The sequence below is a fragment of the Grus americana genome, chromosome 2 (genome assembly GCF_028858705.1).
Source record: "Grus americana isolate bGruAme1 chromosome 2, bGruAme1.mat, whole genome shotgun sequence".
Lineage (NCBI taxonomy): Eukaryota > Metazoa > Chordata > Aves > Gruiformes > Gruidae > Grus > Grus americana.
In genome coordinates this window covers 37,504,829-37,527,450 of record NC_072853.1, presented here as the reverse complement: position 1 = coordinate 37,527,450, position 22,622 = coordinate 37,504,829, and the positions used below count along the sequence as shown (strand labels likewise).

At 38.1% G+C, this 22,622-nt stretch overlaps 1 protein-coding gene across 3 annotated transcripts in view; it reads left to right on the top strand.

The window, feature by feature from the left end:
• Positions 1 to 22,622, top strand: part of C2H8orf34 (chromosome 2 C8orf34 homolog) — a 205,733-nt gene that overhangs the window by 28,886 nt on the left and 154,225 nt on the right. For 2 of the 3 annotated variants that reach the window (XM_054815640.1, XM_054815641.1), the window contains exons 2-4: positions 12,139 to 12,286; positions 13,265 to 13,396; positions 20,914 to 21,042. In XM_054815640.1, coding sequence (XP_054671615.1) covers positions 12,139 to 12,286; positions 13,265 to 13,396; positions 20,914 to 21,042 — 409 coding nt within the window. The remainder of the gene's footprint in view (positions 1 to 12,138; positions 12,287 to 13,264; positions 13,397 to 20,913; positions 21,043 to 22,622) is intronic. The other variant, XM_054815642.1, reaches the window with a different exon arrangement.

Sequence of the window (22,622 nt, the reverse complement as noted above, 5' to 3'; positions counted from 1 at the left end):
GTGTTTTTAAGATTTAGTTTTACTTCTCATTACTCGACTCTGATTTGATTGGTAATAAATTAAATTAATTTTCCAGAGTTGAGTCTGTTTGCCTCTGACTGCAATTGGTGAATGATCTCTCCCTGCCCTTATCTTGACCCATGAGACTTTCATTATATTTTCTCTCCCCTGTCCAGCTGAGGAGAGGAGTGATGGAGCAGCTTTGGTGGGCACCTGGCCTCCAGCCACATATATGAAGAGCCATTTTGTTAAGTGTAAATTATATAAACTTGACTGACTGACTTGGGAAATTCACAGACTACTTGCATTTCTAACTTCTAAGATACATCACAGCCTGTAGTATCAGATTTATGCTAACGTAATTTTACAACAAATAAACATCTTTTACAAAGAGAAGGAATTAATGTTTTTATGTTTTAGGTAGAGTTTGGATTGCATATTATGAATACATTGAGTATATGAATTGCCATTTACCTCAATTGTCCAGTCATTACGATGACAATGAGTGTATTGCCTTGAATATATGCAAAATACTTGAAAATCTTTTTTATATTGATCCTCATAAGAACAATAAAAATTATTGACTATGTTCAGTATTTCCAGCTATGCACATTTTGCCCACGTGTATTTTTCTGCATGAGAACAGAAATCCTATTCCTATAAGGAATTTAAATTATTGTATTTAAGCCCTGTTTTTAAGTTATCAGATTGCTTTGAAATATTTCAGTGACCATTTTCTGAGTTAGCCTGATACTTTCAGTATTAGTAAAATTCATTACTGTGAAATTCAGTGGTGCTGAAACTCTTGGTGTTAGAAAATAGTCTTTACTTAGGCTATGGATTTACTTTGGGTATGGCTGCACCCTAAGCTTTTTGGAAGTTGGCTTTTCTCTTCCAATTGCTCGTGGTCTTAGAAGTACTTTGGCAGCTGACCTAAACAAGAAGTTCATGGGAGCAATTGAAGGCAGTGACATTCCAGCACAAGTATATTAGATTCATGCTGCCACTAGGTACTTTGTAGTTATCTACAAAATCATAATCTTATTATTCACTTGTATATGCTTTATGTGTACAATAGACAGAAGAGTAGTAGCAAGGCATGTGAAATGGGGGACAGAGGAGCACAGCACCAGGCTATCGAACTTGTAGCTCTAGAAGAGTCTGCTGTAAAAATTGATTTGACAGTGCTTTCTTTGAGGCCGTGTCACTCTTAGAGGAACGAACCGCAGTGTATACCCTGTAGTACCAGTGCAGTGAAGCCAGCAGGGGGATTAGGGAGTGTTATTTCGGCACTGTAGCTAGGACTGTTCTTTGCTAGTTGTAATGTGGTTTCAGGCAATGGGTGGGATTGGTGTGCACCTTACTCATGAGTTTAGGTAGGACTAGGACTTTCACCAGCTTTACACTAAATCATCACTTGCTGCCCAACTCCAGATTTAGGTCCTTTTGTCTTCTGTTGGAAAAAGTAAGAGTAACCATGTTGAAATCTGGGATTTTAAGTAGCAAGAAAATGGGACTCTCAATTCCTAGGACAAATTTATCAATGCCACACTTCTAGTATTGTGCTTTTAGATATTATAATGTGACTGTAATTGGTGGGAAAAAATAAAGTATAAAATCATGTCTTGCACAGTAATTTTCTTTAGGCACTGACAAATCAATCAGTTTAATTCCCCTAAACTGTGAGAATAGGAACTAGAAAAAAGCATGAGAAGTGATAAATGTGTAACATGTATTTCTGATAAGTTTTTCTTCTGGTAATATATCAGTAATATATCTAATGTGTGATCTAATTCAGAAGCATGTATTTATATTTTTTAACTTTACTGAGATAAGTGGTTGGGTGTGGGGGGGAAGCACCTGACAGGTGTGATTGGTTGCTGCACACATTTTGAAAATGTGTGTTATCCAAAATTTCCATTGGATACAATTGAAAGGACTTCCGTCAATCTTCAAAACATTTGCATAGTTCTAAAAAAGGCCTAATGTTTTTTTGGGTAGGCTCCTGGAAGGAAGGAAGGAAATGCTTGTAATTCTTCAGTCACACAGCAGTGATATAATTTATCAAGGTATTTTAAGCATGCACCTGACTTTATATTTACTTCTCATGCATAACAAATACCTAAGCTTAAGTCCTTTGCTAAGTCAATCCCTTACTATACCAATTATTTTTTCCATGTGCAGCCTTCTCTTTCTGATCACCAGTCATAGAATCATAGAGTCATTTAGGTTGGAAGAGACCTTTAGGATCATTGAGTGCAGCCATTAACCTAGCACTGACAAGTCCACCACTAAACCATGTCCCTAAGCACCACATCTACACATCTTTTCAATACCTCTAAGGATGGTGACTCAACCACTTCCCTGGGCAGCCTGTTCCAATGCTTGGCAACTCTTTTGGTGAAGAAATTTTTCCTCATACCCAATCTGAACCTCCCCTGATGCAACTTGGGGCCATTTCTTCTCGTCCTATCACTTGTTACTGACACCCACCTGGCTACAACCTCCTTTCAGGTAGTTGTAGAGAGCAAGAAGGTCTCCCCTCAGCCTCCTTTTCTCCAGGCTAAACAACCCCAGTTCCCTCAGCCGTTCCTCATAAGACCTGTTCTCTAGACCCTTCACCAGCTTTGTGGCTCTTCTTTGGACACGCTCCAGCACCTCAATGTCTTTCTTGTAGTGAGGGGCCCAAACCTGAACACAGCACTCAAGGTGCGGTCTCACCAGTCAGAGTGCAGGAGGACAGTCACTTCCCTAGTCCTGCTGGCCACACTGTTTCTGATACAAGCCAGGATTCTGTTGGCCTTCTTGGCCACATGGGCGCACTGCTGGCTCATATTCAGCTGGCTGCTGACCAACACCCCCAGGTCCTTTTCCACCAGGCAGCTTTCCAGCCACTCTGCCCCAAGCCTGTAGCATTGCATGGGGTTGTTGTGACCCAAGTGCAGGACCCGGCTCTGAGCCTTGTTGAACCTCATACTGTTGGCCTCGGGCCATTGATCCAGCCTGTCCAGATCCCTCTGTAGAGCCTTCCTACCCTCCAGCAGATCAACAGTCCCACAAAACTTGGTCCCATCTGCAAACTTACTGAAGGTGCACTCGATCCCCTTGTCCAGATCATTGATAAAGATATTAAAGAGAACTGACCCCAGTGCTGAGCCCTGGGGAACACTGCTTGTGAGGCCACCAACTAGAGTTAACTCCATTCACCACAACTCTTTGAGTCCAGCCATCCAGCCAGTTTTTTACCCAGCGAAGAGTATGCCTGTCCAAGCCATGAGCAGCCAGTTTGTCCAGGAGAATGCCGTGGGAAACAGTGTCAAAGGCTTTACTAAAGTCCAGATAGACAACACCCACAGCCTTTCCCTCATCCACTAAGCAGGTCACTTTGTAATAGAAGGAGATCAGGTTAGTCAAGCGGGACGTGCATTTCATGAACCCATTCTGACTGGGCCGGATCACCTGCATGTAAACCCTTAGTAACCATTGCTATAGTGGTACTGTACTGGGTCTGCCTGGAATGGAGTTAATTTATTTCATAGCAGCTCGTGTAGTGCTGTGTTTCAGATTTGTGACTAGAACAGTGTTGATAACACACCAGTCTTTTAGCTATTGCTAAGCAGTGCTTGCACAGGGTCAAGGCTTTCTCTTTTCTTCGCTCTGCCCACCAGCAAGCAGGCTGGGGTTGGGCAAGAAGCTGGGAGGGGACACAGCTGGGACAGCTGACCCAATCTGAGCAAAGAGATATTGCTTACCATATAATGTCATGCTCAGCAATAAAAGCTGGGGGATAATTTTTCTGAAGTAGCCATTGCTTGAAGACTCTCTGGACAGTGGGAGGTGGTGAGTAATTGCCTTGGCATCACTTGGCTGTTTTTTTTTCCTCTTCCCTTTGCTTAGTAAACTGAATTTATCTTGACCCATGAGTTTTTTCTTGATTTTGCTCTTCCCATTTTCTCCCCCATCCTGCTGAAGTGGGAGCAAGTGAGCACTTAGCTGCTGGCTGGGTCAACCCACCAGACGTAGCCACAAAAATACCTACTGCTTTAATTTCTAATATCACCCTCCCTCAGAAAAAAAGTTTGTGCCAGGTAGGTAGAAGCTAAGTCAGTGAAGTTTAAACTGGAAATATGATGTGATTTTTTAAACAGTTACAGTAATGAATCATCGAACACAGAGGAACAAGTACCTTCGCCTTAGACCTTGAAATTGGAATCAGGTTACTTCAGCTGATCAGAGAAATATCAGTTCTAGCCTGTTGAGGTAGCTTTTAGGAAAGTCAGTGATGTGCAGTCAGTGTTGTTTTATGGCTATAATTTAAGGAAATGAGTCCAGGTTGTAATAATCTTTCCTGGCCTTTATTTATGAGTATTCCTTTTGATGTAAATCCTACAGACCTTTCAGAAAATCAGTAGGCTTAATTTTCTCTTGGTTGAACTGTGAAGTGCCTCGCCTTCAGGGTAGAATTTCCACTGGTTGGTAGAGTAGGTGGAAACCGAGGAAGATTTCTGAATTACTCTTTAGGGAAACCTTGCAGTGTTTCTGCCATAACACAAACTACCCTCGTTTGATAAATCCTTGCTGAGTTCAGATAATGATATGGTAGGCATAATTCCACAAGCATGAGATTGTTATGCAGAGATACAGGACTGCTGAAAGAAGTATAAGCTATCATAGAAAATCTTTGTGGTTTGAAAACCGTGGGAGAAAACGTGATAACTGTTGACACGCTTGGCATATCTGAGAGCATGTCTTTAGCCTTTTGTTCTTTTACTGAGAAGTAGTTAATGTTTTAGAGTAACCTAGTACCAGTGACCTCCCTTTTGACAGCATTCTTGTCTGAAATGATTGAATGGGAGAAAGGAAATCTTTCAATAATAAAGCCAAAGAGCAAAGGTGTTTGAAGCTATTTTGTGAGCTCAGAAGTTGTATAATACATTTGGGACAATGATATTTGAAATATTAAGAATAAGATAAGAGGGAAAAAACCCTCAAAGGATACATAAGTGAAAAAATACAGCAAGAGGTTCAGGTAGTTATTGCATGTTATGATGTGCATGGTGGAGTTTGATAAACTGTCATGAGCTTAGTGAAACTTTGGAATTGTCCACCAGACCTCATCTATGCAAAAGGTTTTTGTTTCTGGATCACTAAATAAGATCAATGATGCATATTTTAGCCACTGTTACATACATAAGTTGGATTTATATCAGATAGGACTAGTTCATCCAACTCAGGGAACTGATCATATGATTTGCAAAGGATTTGTAGCGGAAAGAATGTGTTGTCTCCATTCTGCTCTCCAGAGTCTCCCTAAACATATAGTTAGTAACATAGTGCCAAAAATTGGTCTTCTATTATTGAATTGGTACAAATATTTAATAGATGAACATTAAAGAGGACTGTTAGCTACTCAACAATGTTTGTTTTCAGACTCCCTCTTATTATTCTCATTTTATGATCCAAAAGTGTACTAATTTTGTATATCAGAGAGTTATCAACCTGATTTGAGATGTGAAAAAAAGCAATTTGAGACTTAGAATGGTAGTAGTTATCAGCGCCACTAGTCCCGTATTGTAGATTTCCCTACCAGTGCCACCTTTAGGGGAGGTTGTTTGCACCATAATATCAGGGCCACTGTATCAGCTTTGTACTTTCTCTTTAGTTGTATATCCAAAGTAATTTCTTTGTGGGTTGTGTGCCATGCTGTGTACTGCAGTTGTGTGATATTAAATTTAGCTGCACAGCTAGCAGAAATAGCGGGAATGAGTAGTGTTGAGGCTTTGAACAAAGGAAGAGTTGGATGAAAATTTTTTAGTTGATTCCAGGTAAAAGTCTGAAGATTATCACAAACAAGCTGAATAGGACTTCTAATCCTTAACTGTTTTTCTACCTTGCTTAGTTTGAAACTAGTATGCTGCAGGCATGTGAATTGTATTTATGTGGAGCTTTGCTTTGTGTTGAATAATTTATTTCATAGGGAGACGTGCTGGTAATTTCATGAACACTTAAAATATGTTGAGTCCATTTTGATTATAGTCTATAATGTGATTTTCTTCTTTTAATTCTGAATTGCTTGAGAAGATTTAAAGCCTAGCTGTTTTCTGAAAGAAGGGTGCTGGTATTTTTCCTTCATTTCCATAGAAAATAATCACTTGTGGTAGAAGCAGTGATGTTTACCTTTCTGCTCTCATTTAAGAATTGCAGACTTTTATTTTAACCAGTAAGAATAATGTTGAAATACACTTTTAAAATTCTTTTTTTTTTATGTCCTTGCTTTATTACTGCAGAAATTAGAAAGGAATTCTGAAGAAAAAAACGTGTCAATCACTAAGAAGTTTATTAAACTTACTTTCCTTCCCCAGGTTTTCACTCAATTTTATATCTTCTTTGTTCACTTACAGCCTGTATGAAGTGATTAGCAAACCTAAATTTACATGTCTGCCTGTCTTCTAAGTCTCAATGGATATATAGCCAATAGAGTCAGTGGAGCCTGGAGAGCAATTCTTACCCAAAGTGGACATACACTGGCTAGTCAACTCGGAGCTCTCTAGGCTCCCTTGACGTCTTCATTGACAAGATCACCATTGACATTGTTGTGAAGACTGCTGTATTTAATTGTCTTAATTTGGAACTACATCCCATCAAAAGCTTGTAGTTTAAGCCAAGCCACCTAGTCTCTTTGGGCAGGAGAGAGATACAGACATCTTCTGAGGGCAATTCACTCTACCTACTTTAAACATCTAATTTAAACCATGAAATGAGAGCATAATGCGGCCAAAATCTGTGCATGCTCTGCCATAGTCCATAGAAGTCAGTATCGTTAAAAACAAAACCTGTGATTGTTGTGTAGTTACTGTTATCAATTACAGGGCAAGATAGAATGTCTCTTAATTAACTTAATAACCTCATAGGTACGTTTAGACATAGCTAATTAGAGCTTTCTTGTAATTTAGCCTATGATTAATAGACTGTGAAGACTGTTTCATTTGTATTAGATGCATGGAGAGTCACAAGGAAATTAAAATTTGAGCCTGCATAGAATAACTAATAGAGGACCTCAGGATAGCACAATAGTGAAAGATTATTCTCTTTATAAAGAATTAATATATTAAGTTGCTAGTTTAGACCTGTTTTTTTCAGGATCTTTTGCAGCCTTATCAATATGTGCATGAATCTCCCTCTTGGAAACATCCACAGATCAACTTTTGCAAGTTTCTTTTAAAACAGTCTGTGTTACATAGTTTAATAAAACTTGTGAATGTAAAAGCATATGAACCTACTGTCGTGGTTTAACCTGGCCAGCAGCTAAACCAACCACACAGCCGTTTGCTCACTCCGCCCCCAACAGTGGGATGGAGTGAGATTCGAAAAGAAAAAAGGTAAAACTTGTGGGTTGAGATAAAGACCATTTAATAGGACAGAACAGGAAGATAATAATAATAATAATAACAACAACAACAGTAATGATGATTATAATAATGATAATGATAATATATAGAGCAAATGATGTACAGCACAGTTGCTCACCACCCGAAGCTGCTGCTTGGCTAGTTCCTGAGCCACGCCACCTCCTGGCCAGCCCCTTGTTATATAGTGACCATGACATCCTATGGTATGGAATATCCTGTTGGCCAGTTTGGGTCAGCTGTCTTGGCTGTGTCCCCTCCCAGCTTCTTGTGCACCCCCAGCCTCCTCGCTGGCAGGGCAGTATGAGAAGCTGAAAAGTCCTTGACTGCTCGGCAACAACTAAAACATCAGTGTGTTATCAACATTATTCTCATCCTAAATCCAAAACACAGCAGTATACCAGCTGCTAGGAAGAAAATTAACTCTATCCTTGCCAAAACCAGGACAGATACCGTTACAGAAGAAAGTAGAAATAACCGATTTCATTTCTAGTTTGCACAGTGCAAGGTAAAATCCTTGGAGGAGTTAACTGCCAGTTTTTCTGGAGCTTATATTGCCTTTCTGCCTGTTCTTTCTCATTCTGGTCAGGGCAGAACCTAATTTGGGGCAATACAGTGGGGAAGCAGCAGAAACGAATGTATTCTGTAGTAATCATGGAAGTTCCCTTTCACCCCTTTTCTGTGCTGCAGTGTCTCTTGTGGGTGCACAGGGAATTAATAGCTACTGACATCTGAACAGGCTTCTTCACTTGTTACACAGCTGGAAGGGGGAGACTGAGGGGAGTCTCACTGATAGAAAACACAAAGGACATAGAATGACAGGAAGACATAGCAGTGGAAAGAAGATAGGAGGAGAGAGATTATGGGTAGTGAATGGTTCATCTGGCAACATGGAGACCCAATATGCCATGACTTTTTATTTGTTGTTATAAGGCATACTGTGCACAGAAGAACATGTTACAAAGGTAGAGAAAAATTTATTTTTCTTATTTGAATTAGATGAAATTGAGAACAAGTAGACAACTTAGAAATTTGAGCTAGGAAGGCAAAAATTATAGTTAATATTTTTAAAAGACATGTGTCTTGCATTTCTGTTTTCATGCATAGTTGAAACTTATCTGTTGAATTTTTCATCAAGAAATGGATTCAGTTTCAATGATCTTGTGCCATTTTTATTCTGGTGTTAATGCAGAGGCGGCTTCATTGAGACTAGTTGGTCTTTTTCCTTTTCTTTTCTTGTGAAACCTTGCCTACTTAGCACATTGTGAGTCAGATCAGACTGCTGCTAACCAAAAAGGAATTTTATTTTTGTAACTTGTTGTACACTTTAGTTTTTCTTATTTAATACCTTCACTTTTGTCATCTTTTTTTGAAACATTTCAAACTTGTAAGAGTATATTTAGAGTACCATGTAGTATGTTATTCCTGCTGTCTATTAAGATGTCATCTGAGCAACAGATGAGAGCGTCAAATAACCTTTGGGTAATTTCATCAGAAGTTTAAGATAGTTTTACTAGGGAATGATGCTAAAATGAGAATACCCGTAATAGGCATTCCTAATCTGTAATGTCTTTTCACTTTCAGTGAAGTGTATGTTTTTACTTTAAAAATTAGCTGAGTGCTCACTAAGTACAGTTACTGCCTGTGTGAAGTTTTTTTGCTTTTTGTTGGGTTGGGATTTTTTTTGTTCTGTTTCTCTTGCCCCTCCCACCCCTCCACCACATAGCATAGCCAAGCAACCGAACACAGGTAGATAACATATTTCCTTGTAAGTGCCAATTCGCTGGGGATGACAAGAGTCTCAAAGGAAGCATGAGCTTGAAGAGCACGGATTGGGGGCTGAGTGGATGGAGTTAGGTCCCTTGATGGACTGGGTGGCAGAATTTGGTAGAGGTGCAAAGGCAGCGAGGATCATGGAATTGTGATCCTGCTTCTGGGATCTTTGACAGTGTGTGTGGCGGGAGGATATGGAAGGAGATAACACCTCCTGCACATGAATGTGGATTTACGCAGACCATATGTCTGACTCTATTATCACTGCTATTGTTACCACTGGCTGGGGTGCAGGTGTTCTTTGCAAATTCTGCAGAGTTCGGGAATCCAGCTGTGGTAAGTTGGAGACCACTTTCACACCTTGCTTGGAGCAGCTTGTGAAGCAAATCCCTAACAGCTTCTTCACTCCTCTTTTGCAATGGAATACTCATAGTAGAGCTTTGTCTTCCTTAAATGGCAGGCTTCGTAATGTGAGTCACCTTTGTGCTGACTTGAAGTTGTATTTACTTTTAATGACATCTCTGAAAGTGCTTGAGACAGATCAGTTTGAGGCTTATTACACAAATAAGTATTATTTTTTTGAACTGCATACTATTTTCAGTTTATAAGGATTCCAGCAACGTTATTTCTTTTTTGTTTTAGGACTACAGGATTGGTACAACTCATTTGTTACTCCAGATAGATAAAAGTAGCCTATATCTATAGTTCTTTTAACTTTTCTGATTGCTGTCACAGAATAGAACTGATTATGCTCTGGGATAGCACAGATCTCTGTATCACTCAGGCTTTATTATCAATATGTTAACAGTAGATAAAAAAGTGGTCCTTCTGAGTAGGAGCTAATTTCACATCACCTTGGAATAGCACTTTTTTTTTTTTTTTTTTGTACTTTGGGCAGTTATGTTCTTTAGTTTTATTGCTATGTCTCAGAATAAAGTAAAGAATCCGATAATCAGTTTTATTTTATTAGGTCTGTTTCTGTTAATTAAAGAGCACTTCTTCCGGTGAGAAGCAAGTCAGTGATGGCAACAATCAAGTAACATTTGTCTTACATGGACACATAGGCATTCTAAAATTTTTCATCTCTTTACTATCTTTTTTAATGCTACATTAACTTTGTAATGTATTATTAATAGATTATCACCTATCCATGTCTTTAAAAAATTAATAGTATCAATGCATGTATCTCAGTTCTCATCATCTTGCTTTTATTAATCTAAGACAGAGAAATAATTTTCAAGCCATGATTCAGAGAAATGATTTAAATTACAAGTCAGCTATTACAGATTGACACTCTTCCTTTGGTAACAGAATCCTCTGCAGTGGAATTCCTACAGCTATTGTGGTCCATTACAAGCACAAGATTACATCTTTCCACTTGTCACTAATTCTGCATTTTGGCAGGGAAAAAAAGAAAGGTTTGCTGTTAGAGTGTTGCCAAGCAACCAAAATATGAATTACTCCAATTTCTGGATTTTTCTTGTATGATGTATATCAGAGGGTTTCTCCTACCTTGCTGAGAGACAGGCTAGATGAAGTTACACTCCATAGCTTTACCATTTCTAAGAATAGTAAGTAGCTTAATTTCTTCCTGTGGAGTTCTGTTTCAAAACCAAAGACACTTTTTTTTTGTTCCCTGTAGTTATCAAAAATCACGTCACAGGTAATCATGTCTTTACAAGACATGAGATTGCGCATGTTTTCTCCTTTTTGTTTTCTGAAGTCAAATTTCTCTTTCTGAAATGCAAAGCTTGTTTCTGTCTCATTTTCACTTGTACTTAATTGTTTATACCACTATTTGAATAAAAAGGATGGAAAGTCTTGGAGTGGACAAAGATAACTTGCTGTGTCTTAATAGTCCTGCATGCTGTTACTCATCTTTACTGTTACGTGGTATACTCCCTCTTAAGTGTCTTTTTCCAACACAATTGACTGATGGTAATACCAAGTAACTACTGGTATTTGAAAAATTACTTATTAAATGAAGGTGTGTGGAAAAGATAAAGCAGAGATAGACTTAAGTGTGTGTGGTAAGATTTATGCTTGCAGATAGATGGAGAATAAATGCTCATTTTTTTGTCCTGATTTTGTTGTACATTCCTGTAATATTTTACTTCCATGGAGCTTTTTCATTTTGCAGTAGTAGGCACAGGTTTCCTGTGGAACTATGTGGATTTCAGGGTAACCTCCTACTTAGGGCACATGCCCAGCACAGAGCCACAGCTTCTTTCTGGATTCCTGATCTGTGTTTTATGTGTAGGGATCCAGGAAGAACCTCAGCAGCAATAAGGAGAGTACTTGTCTTTCTGTAGCCCTGCATGGCCAGGGTGTATAACAGTAATTGGATAGTATCAATGCATGTCATAGGAGATGGTTTCCTGGTGACATTGGGTTTGTATACACGTCTGCAACAGTGTAATAAAATATTTGCTTATGTCTGTACAAAAATATTTTGGATGACTTGCTTTGAAAAATGTCTGCCTGTTTGATCAGACCTTGGAGTTCCCAGATATGAATGCATATTCTAACCAGATCATTGTTCCATGTCTGGGTGAGATCAAAAATGCACCAACCTTCCTGATACATCAGTTTCCAATGAGAAGAAACTTGGATGTATGGCTCAGAGAAGAGCTACTTGCTGCTCTGAAAAGGTGCTTGTTCTGAATGGTTAAATGAACGGTATTCAGATTGTTTTGGGTAAATTTGAGCAGGTAGTGGAAGTTGAGTTGTTTAACATAAATTCCAGTGGAAGAGTGACTGTATAGGTGAAGAGCACTTCAGACATGAACACTTCATAGGGCAAAGCTAGCGGCAGTTTGAGGAGATGTGTGTTTCCAGCTGTTTCCTTAGAAGTTGAAAACAGGCTTTTCCTTGTAAATGCTTTTTACATTTTGTTAATACAAGATTAGTTCAGGTGCAATATCCCACTAATTTTTTGTTTTGTTTTAATTTTCTAAAGGAGTTGATGACCAAGCTGATAACAGAGACACCTGACCAGCCAATCCCATTTCTAATTGATCATCTTCAGTCCAAACAGGGGAACCGCAGTCAGCTTCAGAGAACGTTGTCTGGCTCTGCTGCCCTTTGGGCAGAGAGTGAACCATCAGGTATGTTGTGTATGCTGGAAGGGGCTAGTCTCCAGTATAATCTTCCCAAACTTTCATCCATGATTTCCTGGATGCACATGTACCTACTGAACAGGTACCACTCTGTGGTTTTGAGCATGCACAGTAAATCCTGTTTGTCCAGTGGATAATGAATTTAATGTACATTGTTGGCTATCAGCTCAGCCTATGCACTGATCATGTGAGTATGGGTCAGAGTTACAGGGTGGAAACAATCCCAGTCTGAATGAGAAAGAAGGTGCATATAAAGGTGCCTTGATTCCCCGACTGTCCTCTTTGCTTTCTCTTTGCTTTGTTTTCCTTTTCCCTCCCGGTGGTGTATTTAGCCTCTGTTGAGGTATTTTCTTTAATAATACACTTTTTTTTAATAACCTATCATTCCAACACTTAATGAGAAGATGTTATTACTACTTTATGAACTCCAGTGTGAATAATTTATGATTGTAGATCTTCAGAAGCATAAACAATTTTTCTTAAATATCTGCTCTGATTCTAAAGTAGAAATTTTAGCTTTGATATTCTGGTACAAGCTACTATTAGAATGTTGGGTTAGTATATAAAAATTGACTGATGATCTGTTTCAGACTATAATAGATATAACATAGTTGCTGATAGTCAAAACGTTAGTTGCTTGACAAATCAACTTTTTATTTATATCAAGTGTAAACTTTTAAGCATAGGCAGTCAAATGTAAGAGAATAATTGGAAGTTAAGGACTTTTTCATAACAAAAAAATAAGATGTTATGTTTTAATGAAAATCATTAATGAATTTCTAAATTTTGATGTTTAGAAAATGGAAGAAATATATGAAATTTAGCATAAATCAGAAACAGGAGAACAAAAAGAGCTGACTTTGGTTTGGACTGATAGGTCTTGTTTTTTCTGGATTAATTGTTTATTAAGTCTTTGAAAAATGACCCTACAAATGTTATAATTGCCTGACTCGATTCTTTTAACAGAAAATAAAGGAACAAGAAGAGATTTTAGAAGTTATGATAAACCTTGGCAGGTAAATGCAAAAAAGCCTAAAAAGTCAAAGAGCGACCTTGCCGTGTCCAACATTTCTCCACCGTCACCGGAGTCCAAGTCATGTAAGAAAGCTTCACTACATTATTAATTCATGCATACTTCCAAACCCATAGTATGTTTTTCTGTTGAATTAGGATTAAAATGGAAAGCAAACTATGAGCAATTGAGATAGCTAGATATATATGGTAGAAGAGTTTGATTCTTGCTTTCAGTTGAATTATTAATATAATATTATCCTGTATTGTCATCTATAGATAGAATAGAATTCTGTTCCTGTCATCATACTGTGTTCTTCTCCCTCCCTCCCTGTGCTTGCACTTCAGACTCTGTGATACACATCAAGTAACTTCCATGCCACCTCCTAAAGATCTCAAGTTCTCAGTCTTTATCCCAGATAGGTCCGTGACATGTCACTCCATTTGTGTGCCTGCTACAAGTTTCATCCTTGTTGGTCCTTAGGTTGTCCAAGGAGAGGGACAAAGAGGAGGCTGAGCACTCTAAGCTACCAGGTCACATGTCAAGCAAGGAAATAATTCAAACATCTGTATTAAGACTGGACTCAAGGATCTGTCCTTGTGGGCTGAAGGTCATCTAAAAATGCTCTTCAATTGGTAAGGCTTGCTCTCAAGCTGCCCAAGGCCCTAAGTCTAGAAACAGCATTTGTGGGAGTGCTGCTTTATTCACAACAGAGAAAGATAGAATTAGGGTGTGCTTAAGGCAATTGGACATACATAAATACATGGCACTATATGGGATTCATTCTGAGCATGCTGAGAGAGGAGACTAATATCATTGCAAGGCCGTTCTATCATCACCGAAATGTCATGATGATTGTGGGAGGTTCCTGATGACTAGGAAAAGGCAAACATCACATCGATTTTTGAGGAGAGGCAAGAAGGAGACTTCAGGGACTACAAGCTGATCAGCCTAACCTCGCTCTCTGGGAGGGTTGTTGAGCAAATTTTCCTGGAAGTTGTTCCCAGCCACAAGAAGGAGGACAATGATGTGATTGGGAACAGCAAGCACGGATTTATGAGATCATACATGTCTGATCAGATCAACCTGATTGCCCCCTTAGATGAAATAACTGGACCTGTAATCAAAGAGCAGTGGATGTTTCATACCTTGACTTCAGCAAAACCTTTGTCAGTCTCCCATAGTGTCCTTATAACTCAGTTGGTGAGATATGGACTGGATAAGTGGACAACAAGACGTATGGAAAGTTGTCTCAAGTGTCGGATTCAAGGGATTGTGACTGGCAATGCAAAGTCCAGTCAGAAAGCCTATCACTAGTGGCATGCTTAAGGGACTGGTACTGAGACCAGTACCATTTAAAAGTCTTTCTTAATGTCCTGGATGATGAGGTAGAACGTTCTCTTAGCAGGTTTTCAGGTGAGACCAAATTGTGGGAAGCAGTTGGTATTTTGGGTAGCAGGGCTGCTATTCAAAGGGACAACAGGATTGAGGAATGGATTGAGAAGAACCTCATGAAGTTCAACACAGGCAAATTCAAAATCCCGCATCTTGGAAGGAATAACCCTGAGCAGTAGTATAAAATGGGGTCTGAATGGCTGGAAAGTTGCTTTGCAGAAAAAGACCTGGGATGCTGGTGGACAAGAACTTGAATATGAACCAGCTGTAGCTGTGTGCTCTTGCAGCACTCAAGGTGAGCTGCATACTAGGCTGCGTTAGCAAGAGTATAACCAGCAGTGTTTCTCTCACACTTTCGAGATGGCATCTGGAGTATGTCATGATAGACAATGGTGTACTGGAGCAAGTTTAGTGGAAGTACACCAAGATGATGAGAGAGCTAGAGCATGTGATGGACAAGGAAAAGCTGAAGGAAATCGGTTCGTTCATCCTGAAGAAATGAAAGCTAAGGGGAGATTTCATTGTCACCATCACCTGTTACACTGGAGGGTGGTAGAGAAGACAGCCAGATTCTTCCTGAAGGTGTGTGGTGAAAAAACAAGAGGCAACAAAAATTATACTGTGCGGTTGGTCAAACACTGAAACAGGTTTTCCAGAGAGGCTGTGGAATCTCCATCCTGGGAGATACTCAAAACTCAACTGGATAGTCTGAGCAACCTGCCCTCAATGGATCAGTTTTGAACAGCAGGTTGGAGTAGAAGACTTTCAGAGGTCCTTTCCAGCCTAATTATCATCTGATCCCATGCTTTTCTGTTTATGCCCTTTCCTATTTTTTTGTCCATACCACTGTTTTAAACCTTGATTCCTCCTATTATTTTCATGACTTACCCTTGCAAATATTTGTCTCTGCAACTTTTTGAAAATACCTTATGTATTTGAACTACATTTTTTTAATTGCTATCAGAGAGGCTGGTTTCAGCCGTGTGCTTTTTTGCTATGTCTTACTTCTCTTATTTTCTGCCAACAACCAAATTAATACTGACTTTTAAAGACATTTTTTTGCTGAGTTTCTGCCAAAATCAGTGAATACTGTATGCCCCTTCAACCACTCAAATCAGCAGAAAGCAAGCATGTTCAGAAGCCGTTTATTACTCTGTCCAGACATGCACAACATATTCCATTTCTTTTGTGCCTTCAACTTGTACCTGAAAACACTTTTCGGTGTCATTGTACATTTTTTTCCAAAGCCTCTCCAAAGAGGTAGTAAGGACTCATCTGAGAAACAGAATGTTTTGGGCCTGCTGAGACCTAAAGATTTGCTCTCAGATTTGTGTTTCAAACAAACCAACCAACCCACCCACCCCCATATCCAACAAACTAAAAAGCCCCCAAAACTGCCAAAACAAACCCAAAATTTAATGTAGTCCATCAGCTGTAATACATTCTGTTGCAGAGCTTTTGTCTTACACCTATCTTGTTCAAATGATCCTGAACTTGTAAGTTTATTCAGAACTGAGAATTGTCATTTCATAGGAATCTTTGAAAACATCAAGAGAATTGATTTATTTAATTAGGAAATATTTTTTTTTTCCTTCAGCAGAGATGATGTTGACTGCAGCATGCATGTTATTCCTGTACAGATACTGCTTCCTTATGCATTCAACTTTTTTACTGGAAAGATTGCTCCAGTCCGTCCTCCTGCCTGTTATGATCTCAGTCAAACCCGAAACAAACACTCAAACAAGAAGCCCTGTTATCTAAGGGCTACTGACCACTTGTTTGGTGTGTGCAAAAACATAATTAAGCAGAACTTGCTGTTGTCTGGCAAAGAGGCTTGAAACAAGGGCTCTGTGTGTGTGTGTGTGCGCGCTTGTGTATTTATCAATATATTTAATGAAATGTTTAGGCAATCACATTCTGTATTTGAAGAAGAACAAATTCGGAAGTTTCTAAATAGTTTGTGAAACAGACTTCTTTCTTCCCAACTAGCTACTTTTAGGCAAAGTAGGTTGATCTCTTCACCACCTTCATATTAAATCAGATCACAGATCATCCTTTCACTCTGATTCAGTTCACCATTCTCACCATATCCCATTTACAATTATAACGTTGTGTACTTGTAATTACCCTTGGTCAGTCTAGGGCTCTAGGCCATCATTCTCTTAGCCTTTTAATATCCAGGTACTGTGTAAAACAGTTTGGCTGGATTATCAATGATTCTAATCTGAATGCTGTTGTGAGATTTAAATGCATAAGTAATTTTATGCTCAATAATCACACACATATTTCTGTTCTTTGAGATGTAAGATGGTCATACAATGGATTAATGAAATGTAGGATTTAATGAGCAACTGGTCTGATTCTGTCTGCAAATCATGTCTTGAAAAGACACGTATATGTAGATAAAAAAAGTACTGATCTTGTACCATCATCCAGTAGAAAATAAAGGTCTGCTGATTTGTGACAGAATTCATAACACGTCTGCGAATTAATCTGATGTGCATTTGTTTGGGGGGGGTGCACCACCAGAAAATCAGAAATACTGGAAAGCATGTCTTTGCAGTCTTCACAGATGAGATGGGGAAATCTCAGCTCTATAAAGGGAAAACCTCGATATTTCTATACAAATGTTACGATGTAGATGTAATAAGTCTTCTGAACTGTAGACAAATAATTTCAAGAGAAAGTGTTGTATAAATCTCTCAAATAACAGAGATGAGGTTGAGGCAGGTAATGTGATGAGGGATGTAAAATTACTGACATGATGTTTTTGAGGAATGAGTGAGTATAATAAAGAAGTCAGAATATTATGGAAGGATTTTACTAAGTGTGTAGTGACATATGCATGGAAATTATATATGATGGACTTCATACATAGAGAAGAAGATGATGTGTTTCAAAAGGTCTCATGGAAGGGTCATATGGTCTTTATAGATTTCTGCATGCTTCATAAAAACCCATCCATTTGAAAATGACCAATGCTGCTTGATCTTATAGATGGGAAGATACAAGTTTATACTTTAAAAACCAAAATTTTGTAAGCAAGCAGAAAATGAACCTTGAAAGGAGAGAGACATGCTACATGCTGTAATGAAGTAGATTTTAGTTTTAATATCCATTCATTAGTTGGAAGAGTTGGTAAGTAAGAACAACTATGTCTTCTCTAGAAGTAATAAACATTTCAGTCATTTGTAATTCTGCTTCACTTCCCCCTCAGTTTTGGTTCAATAGAATGAACCAAACTCATTGTTGAAACAAATTCTATTGAAACTCAGAAATGTTCCATGACAGCATATCTGTTGTGATACATTTTCACTGAAGTACAAAATGGTTCACTGAAACCCAGACTTCAGTACACCAGCATGCGGAGCAGATTTCCACCATGTTTTTGACTGATTTCCCACCATCCATCTAGTGAGATGCAGTCCAACATTCCTGTGTTTGTGGGACATTTCTCTGAAACTAGAGACCAGGCCATTGTCTCTTGACAAGTTTCGCAACTTCCCAAGGATTGAATCTTTGTACTCTCGTTTTTGTGATGCGGATTGGTCCCTATACTTGGCAGTTGCTGATCCTGAAAGCTCCACAGCTGTTGAGTAGAACTTATGTTTGTTTCATTCAGCTTCTGTCCCATGACAAATTTTATTTCAAAATCGTATGGTTTCTCAAAAATTCTGTCCTTTGGTATTTTGAAAAATGTAGTTTATTTCAAATTGACATATCAAATTCCAGCTTGTTAAAATTTTCTGCAGCCTGCAAGCTCTAAGGTTTTTCTTTGTACATGGTTTTACTATATTAAATTATTGCCTGTTTGTATTTTGGTGGTACTGTGAGATTTCTGCAGCATGGTGAGTTCAGTACACAGAAAGAAAAGTCTGTCAAACTGCTAGTAGGCTAGAGTGAGTGACACTGTAGAATAGTCTTGGTACACTGAAGGGAGAAGATGACTTGGCTGAAAAAGCAGGCAGTAAAGGAGCATGTGATCTCAATATAAAACAAAGGTGAGTGAAAATAGAGACACCTCATTATAGAATTTCTTTTCTAGTTTTCTAAATATTTATATTTACATTTAGTAAAAGTTTTGAAAAAATACTAGATGGAACATTTTGTTTTCTGTGAATAAGAAAAAGGATGATAAATACTGAAGTCGTGCTATTTAATTATGCTACGATCTATGAATGGAGGCAATTTTTGGTCACACAAAAATTTAAATAACTATGAATGAACATAGTGGTTCCTAAACCAGGGAATTGTAAATTAAATTATTGGCATTTAAAAGTATCAATGAAAATTATAAGCTGTCCGTCTGAGTAGAGGCTAGTCATACCCTAATACCTTAAGGCCTGTATCTATTCACTAGGAACCACCATAGCTCATTATTTCCATTGTCCTCAGAAGGAAAGACATGACTTGTCTTTTTTGAACGCAAAGAAGAACTGGACTCTGACACTCCAACTTCCTCCTCTCTTCGCTTCTCTTTATTGAGGCTTTCTGTATCTCTTTCCTCCTACTCTTATCTCTGTAGGTCCTTTTTAATGTCTCCTTTGTCTGCTGTCTTTGAGAATGTCTGTAATTGCAGTCTAATGTATTAATTTCCCTAATACTTACCCAGGTTCCTGACTGGGTGTTACAGATCAGAATATTCTCTGGGTTGTCAGACTCAGTATAGGTCCAATTTGAAGATGGCTTGGTTTATGTCTATGGGCAATGGAATCACATGCTTTGTGACCGAAGGACTTAAACATTCCACTGCCCCATTTCTTTACCTGGAAAAGATGGCTATTGACTTAACTTCAACTTTCCCTTGTGGAGTTGATCCAAAGTGGAGCAGATTCTATATTCACACAGAGGACAGTCAGCAATAAAGCAAGTTTCAGTAGCAACAGTTGTTTAGCACATTTTGTAATACCTACCAGAACTTGAAGTCTGAGCATAATTTCCCCTTACCATCATAAAAGCACTCTGAAATTCCCAATGATAAAAAGATACCACTTTTTTTTTGCACGATCTGTAGGAGTCTGCAAGTTTACTTCTTGGCATGTAATGAAAATGAAGTTTGTAAGCATAAATTAGTTGAGAGCTGTCAAAATAGTAAATAAAAATTTCAGAGCTGGCCAGGATATATTGGACATTATAGGCTTTGTTTGTGAAGATATTTTTAAGTGAGTAGTTAGCAACCATTGATAAATGCAACTGATTCTTTCTGTTGGGAATGTGGACTAGGCATCATCATCTTCACACCAGCACGTGCAGTTCTCAGCACAGCAGTGCTGTCTTTGGAGACAACCCAACAATTGCATTTGGTGGTGAAGGCAGCAGATCGCTTAGTTCAGAACACTGGCAAAAAGAACATGTTAAACTGCAGTTCCAGAGACAGCATCATTTTTGTTTTCATTTCTACAAATCATTCAAAATGTTCATATTAGTCAATGCAGCTGTGTTCCTTGTCGGTCTTACATATCTCAGAAACTCCTTCTCTTCTTTCCTGCTGTTGTAGATAAAGTTAGCTCAGCAGTTGAGAAACCGTTACTTTAAAATTAAATCAAAATCTTGGTAATAGATAATGAATAAGAGACTGTAAGCTCAAGATTGTACTTCCCAAAGATTGAGTTTGTTTAATTATTGGAATAAAGATTATGGGCTGTGCAGCATGAACAATAGGGGCATACTTTGTTTCACTGTTTTTATGAACTGTGTTATCTACACTCTATGATTTTTTTAAAAAGAATTGTATATACATGTTGTTTTAAAAGCTTTATCTAAAATATTTATTTTTTCTTTTTGATAAAATGAGTAGGAAAGCCAAAAGTACCAGTTACTCATTTTCATTTTGACATTTTTCCTTATTGGCACTTAGGACACACTATTGTATTTTCATATAAATGAAGTACCTTTATATGCAATATTTTTGTTACATTTTTCTGTTATTGCATTATTTTAAGTATTTTTAATTGTTAATATTAATTATTCCTGTTTACCAACTAATTCAGTTGCAAGAATCAACCCAAGTATGCCTTTGTTCATAGATGTTTTCATTTTTACTTCACATTGACTGAAGAAAGTATTTCCAGCTGTTAAAATAGGAGGATAGTTAAGTAATTTCCACTCAAGTTACTTGAGCTTGTAAACTCATTGTGCAGCTTTTTTTCTACTGTAGGAGTCTGAACTACCAAATCTAAACTTCATCTATATATCTGTGTACATTTAGTGCCAAGGTCAATAGAGCATCCTAAATGGGATTGGAGGACAAAACCGGAGAACCATGATTTTGATGAACTAAATCATATTCTTCAAGAGAGCAAAAAACTTGGAAAAGCCCTTGAGAATCTGTCTCGCAGTAAGTTGATTGATTTTAGTTTTTTAATGTAACCATGCAGCCTGAATTGTAATTTGGAGGTACATATCAAGAAGGTGGTCTTCTACTCAGTGAAGACCAAGTTCATTGACATCAGCAGTTACATTCCTGATGATGAGGTTTACAGAATGTCTGAGATAATTTAGCAGCTCTCCTGCTGACTGCAACTACCTTCCCTGCACCTCCTTTTTTGTTACATTAGTTTTCTGCCAGTTTAGTGAGCTGAATTATCTCATAAAGAGATCAGCACAAGAGGCTGGTTTACAGGAAATGGTGGGAACTTGCAGCAGTGAGACTGCTCCTTTGGGAGGTAGCAGTTAGATTTGATTAGCCTTTGTGAAACCTTAACCTCATTGATGGAGATCAGACCTGTCATTGAAAAACAATTAGGTATTTTGTATCCTTGGCCCCAATTAATTCCTTCCAGTTTTCAAAAGCAATTAAAAGAGATATTTAACGCATCTCAAATAAATACTTCATAACGAAACTGAAGTATTATCCCTTAAAAGACAAAGTCAAACAGGATCAGTGTTTAAAAATGCTCATGTAAGGACTAGCTCTGAGAATTAATGGATATGATGAAGATTAGCACTTTTTTTTTTTTTTCTTTCCCGGAGAAGAGAATTCAGAGGTACATTGGTGGGAGCATACACTACTAAAAATTATTGAAATATGAAAAGTACTCTCTGCCATGGTACATGAAAACTAAGTATGTACTGTGGTCTGGGATGCATTTGAATGAGAAATATTTTCTTTCTCCTCTCATTAAATTTTGTCCATGGCACGTCTTGATTCACTGGAGAAATTGCAGATGATGAGATTAGAAACAGAGCTGAATAAAGAATGGAAGATCTGTTTTGTGGAGAATTTTGAGATTCAGCATTCTTCTAAATTTTGTCAAATACTGAAAACTAGTTTGCCCAAATTCCTTCTCTCAAAAATGATTTAGGTTGATCACCACAATTACATTCTGACCAATTTTCATATTTATATTAATTATAGTAGTATAGTTACAGGACTCTTTTCATATACATTTCTAGTAAATTGGTCTGTCTGCTTCTAAGGAGCTAAACCACCTCCAGTGAGGGGCTCTGATTTGCAGCCCCACCATTGCCTGGCCGTGTTACTGTGATGGGTGCGATTGTCATTTTCAAGCCTTTCTCCTTTAGAGACTTCTAACCAAGCTTAACACAGATACAGAAACTTTTTTTTTTTTTTTTTCAATTTCAGAAAGGGTTACTTATTCACTGTCTGGAGATACAAACCAATCAGATGTGAGAGTTCAATAATAAAGGACTAAATCCATTCTTCAGTCCCACATCTTTGTCTTTCCTTGTGAATATTGTGTAGGTTCCACTGAGCTCTGTCTTCCTTATACATAAAATACAGTTTGCAGCATTTTGTACCTCTCTTTGCCACAGAGTTTTCTAACTGCAGCTCTTCTGGGTCCTATACTTGGACTGGAGGTGAATGTACCTGGTCAGTGTTGTTGGAGTCAGGTTTTCATAGAGTTATTTCACAAATTAAACATTCTTCACTATTTCTTGCTAGTACTTGATGTT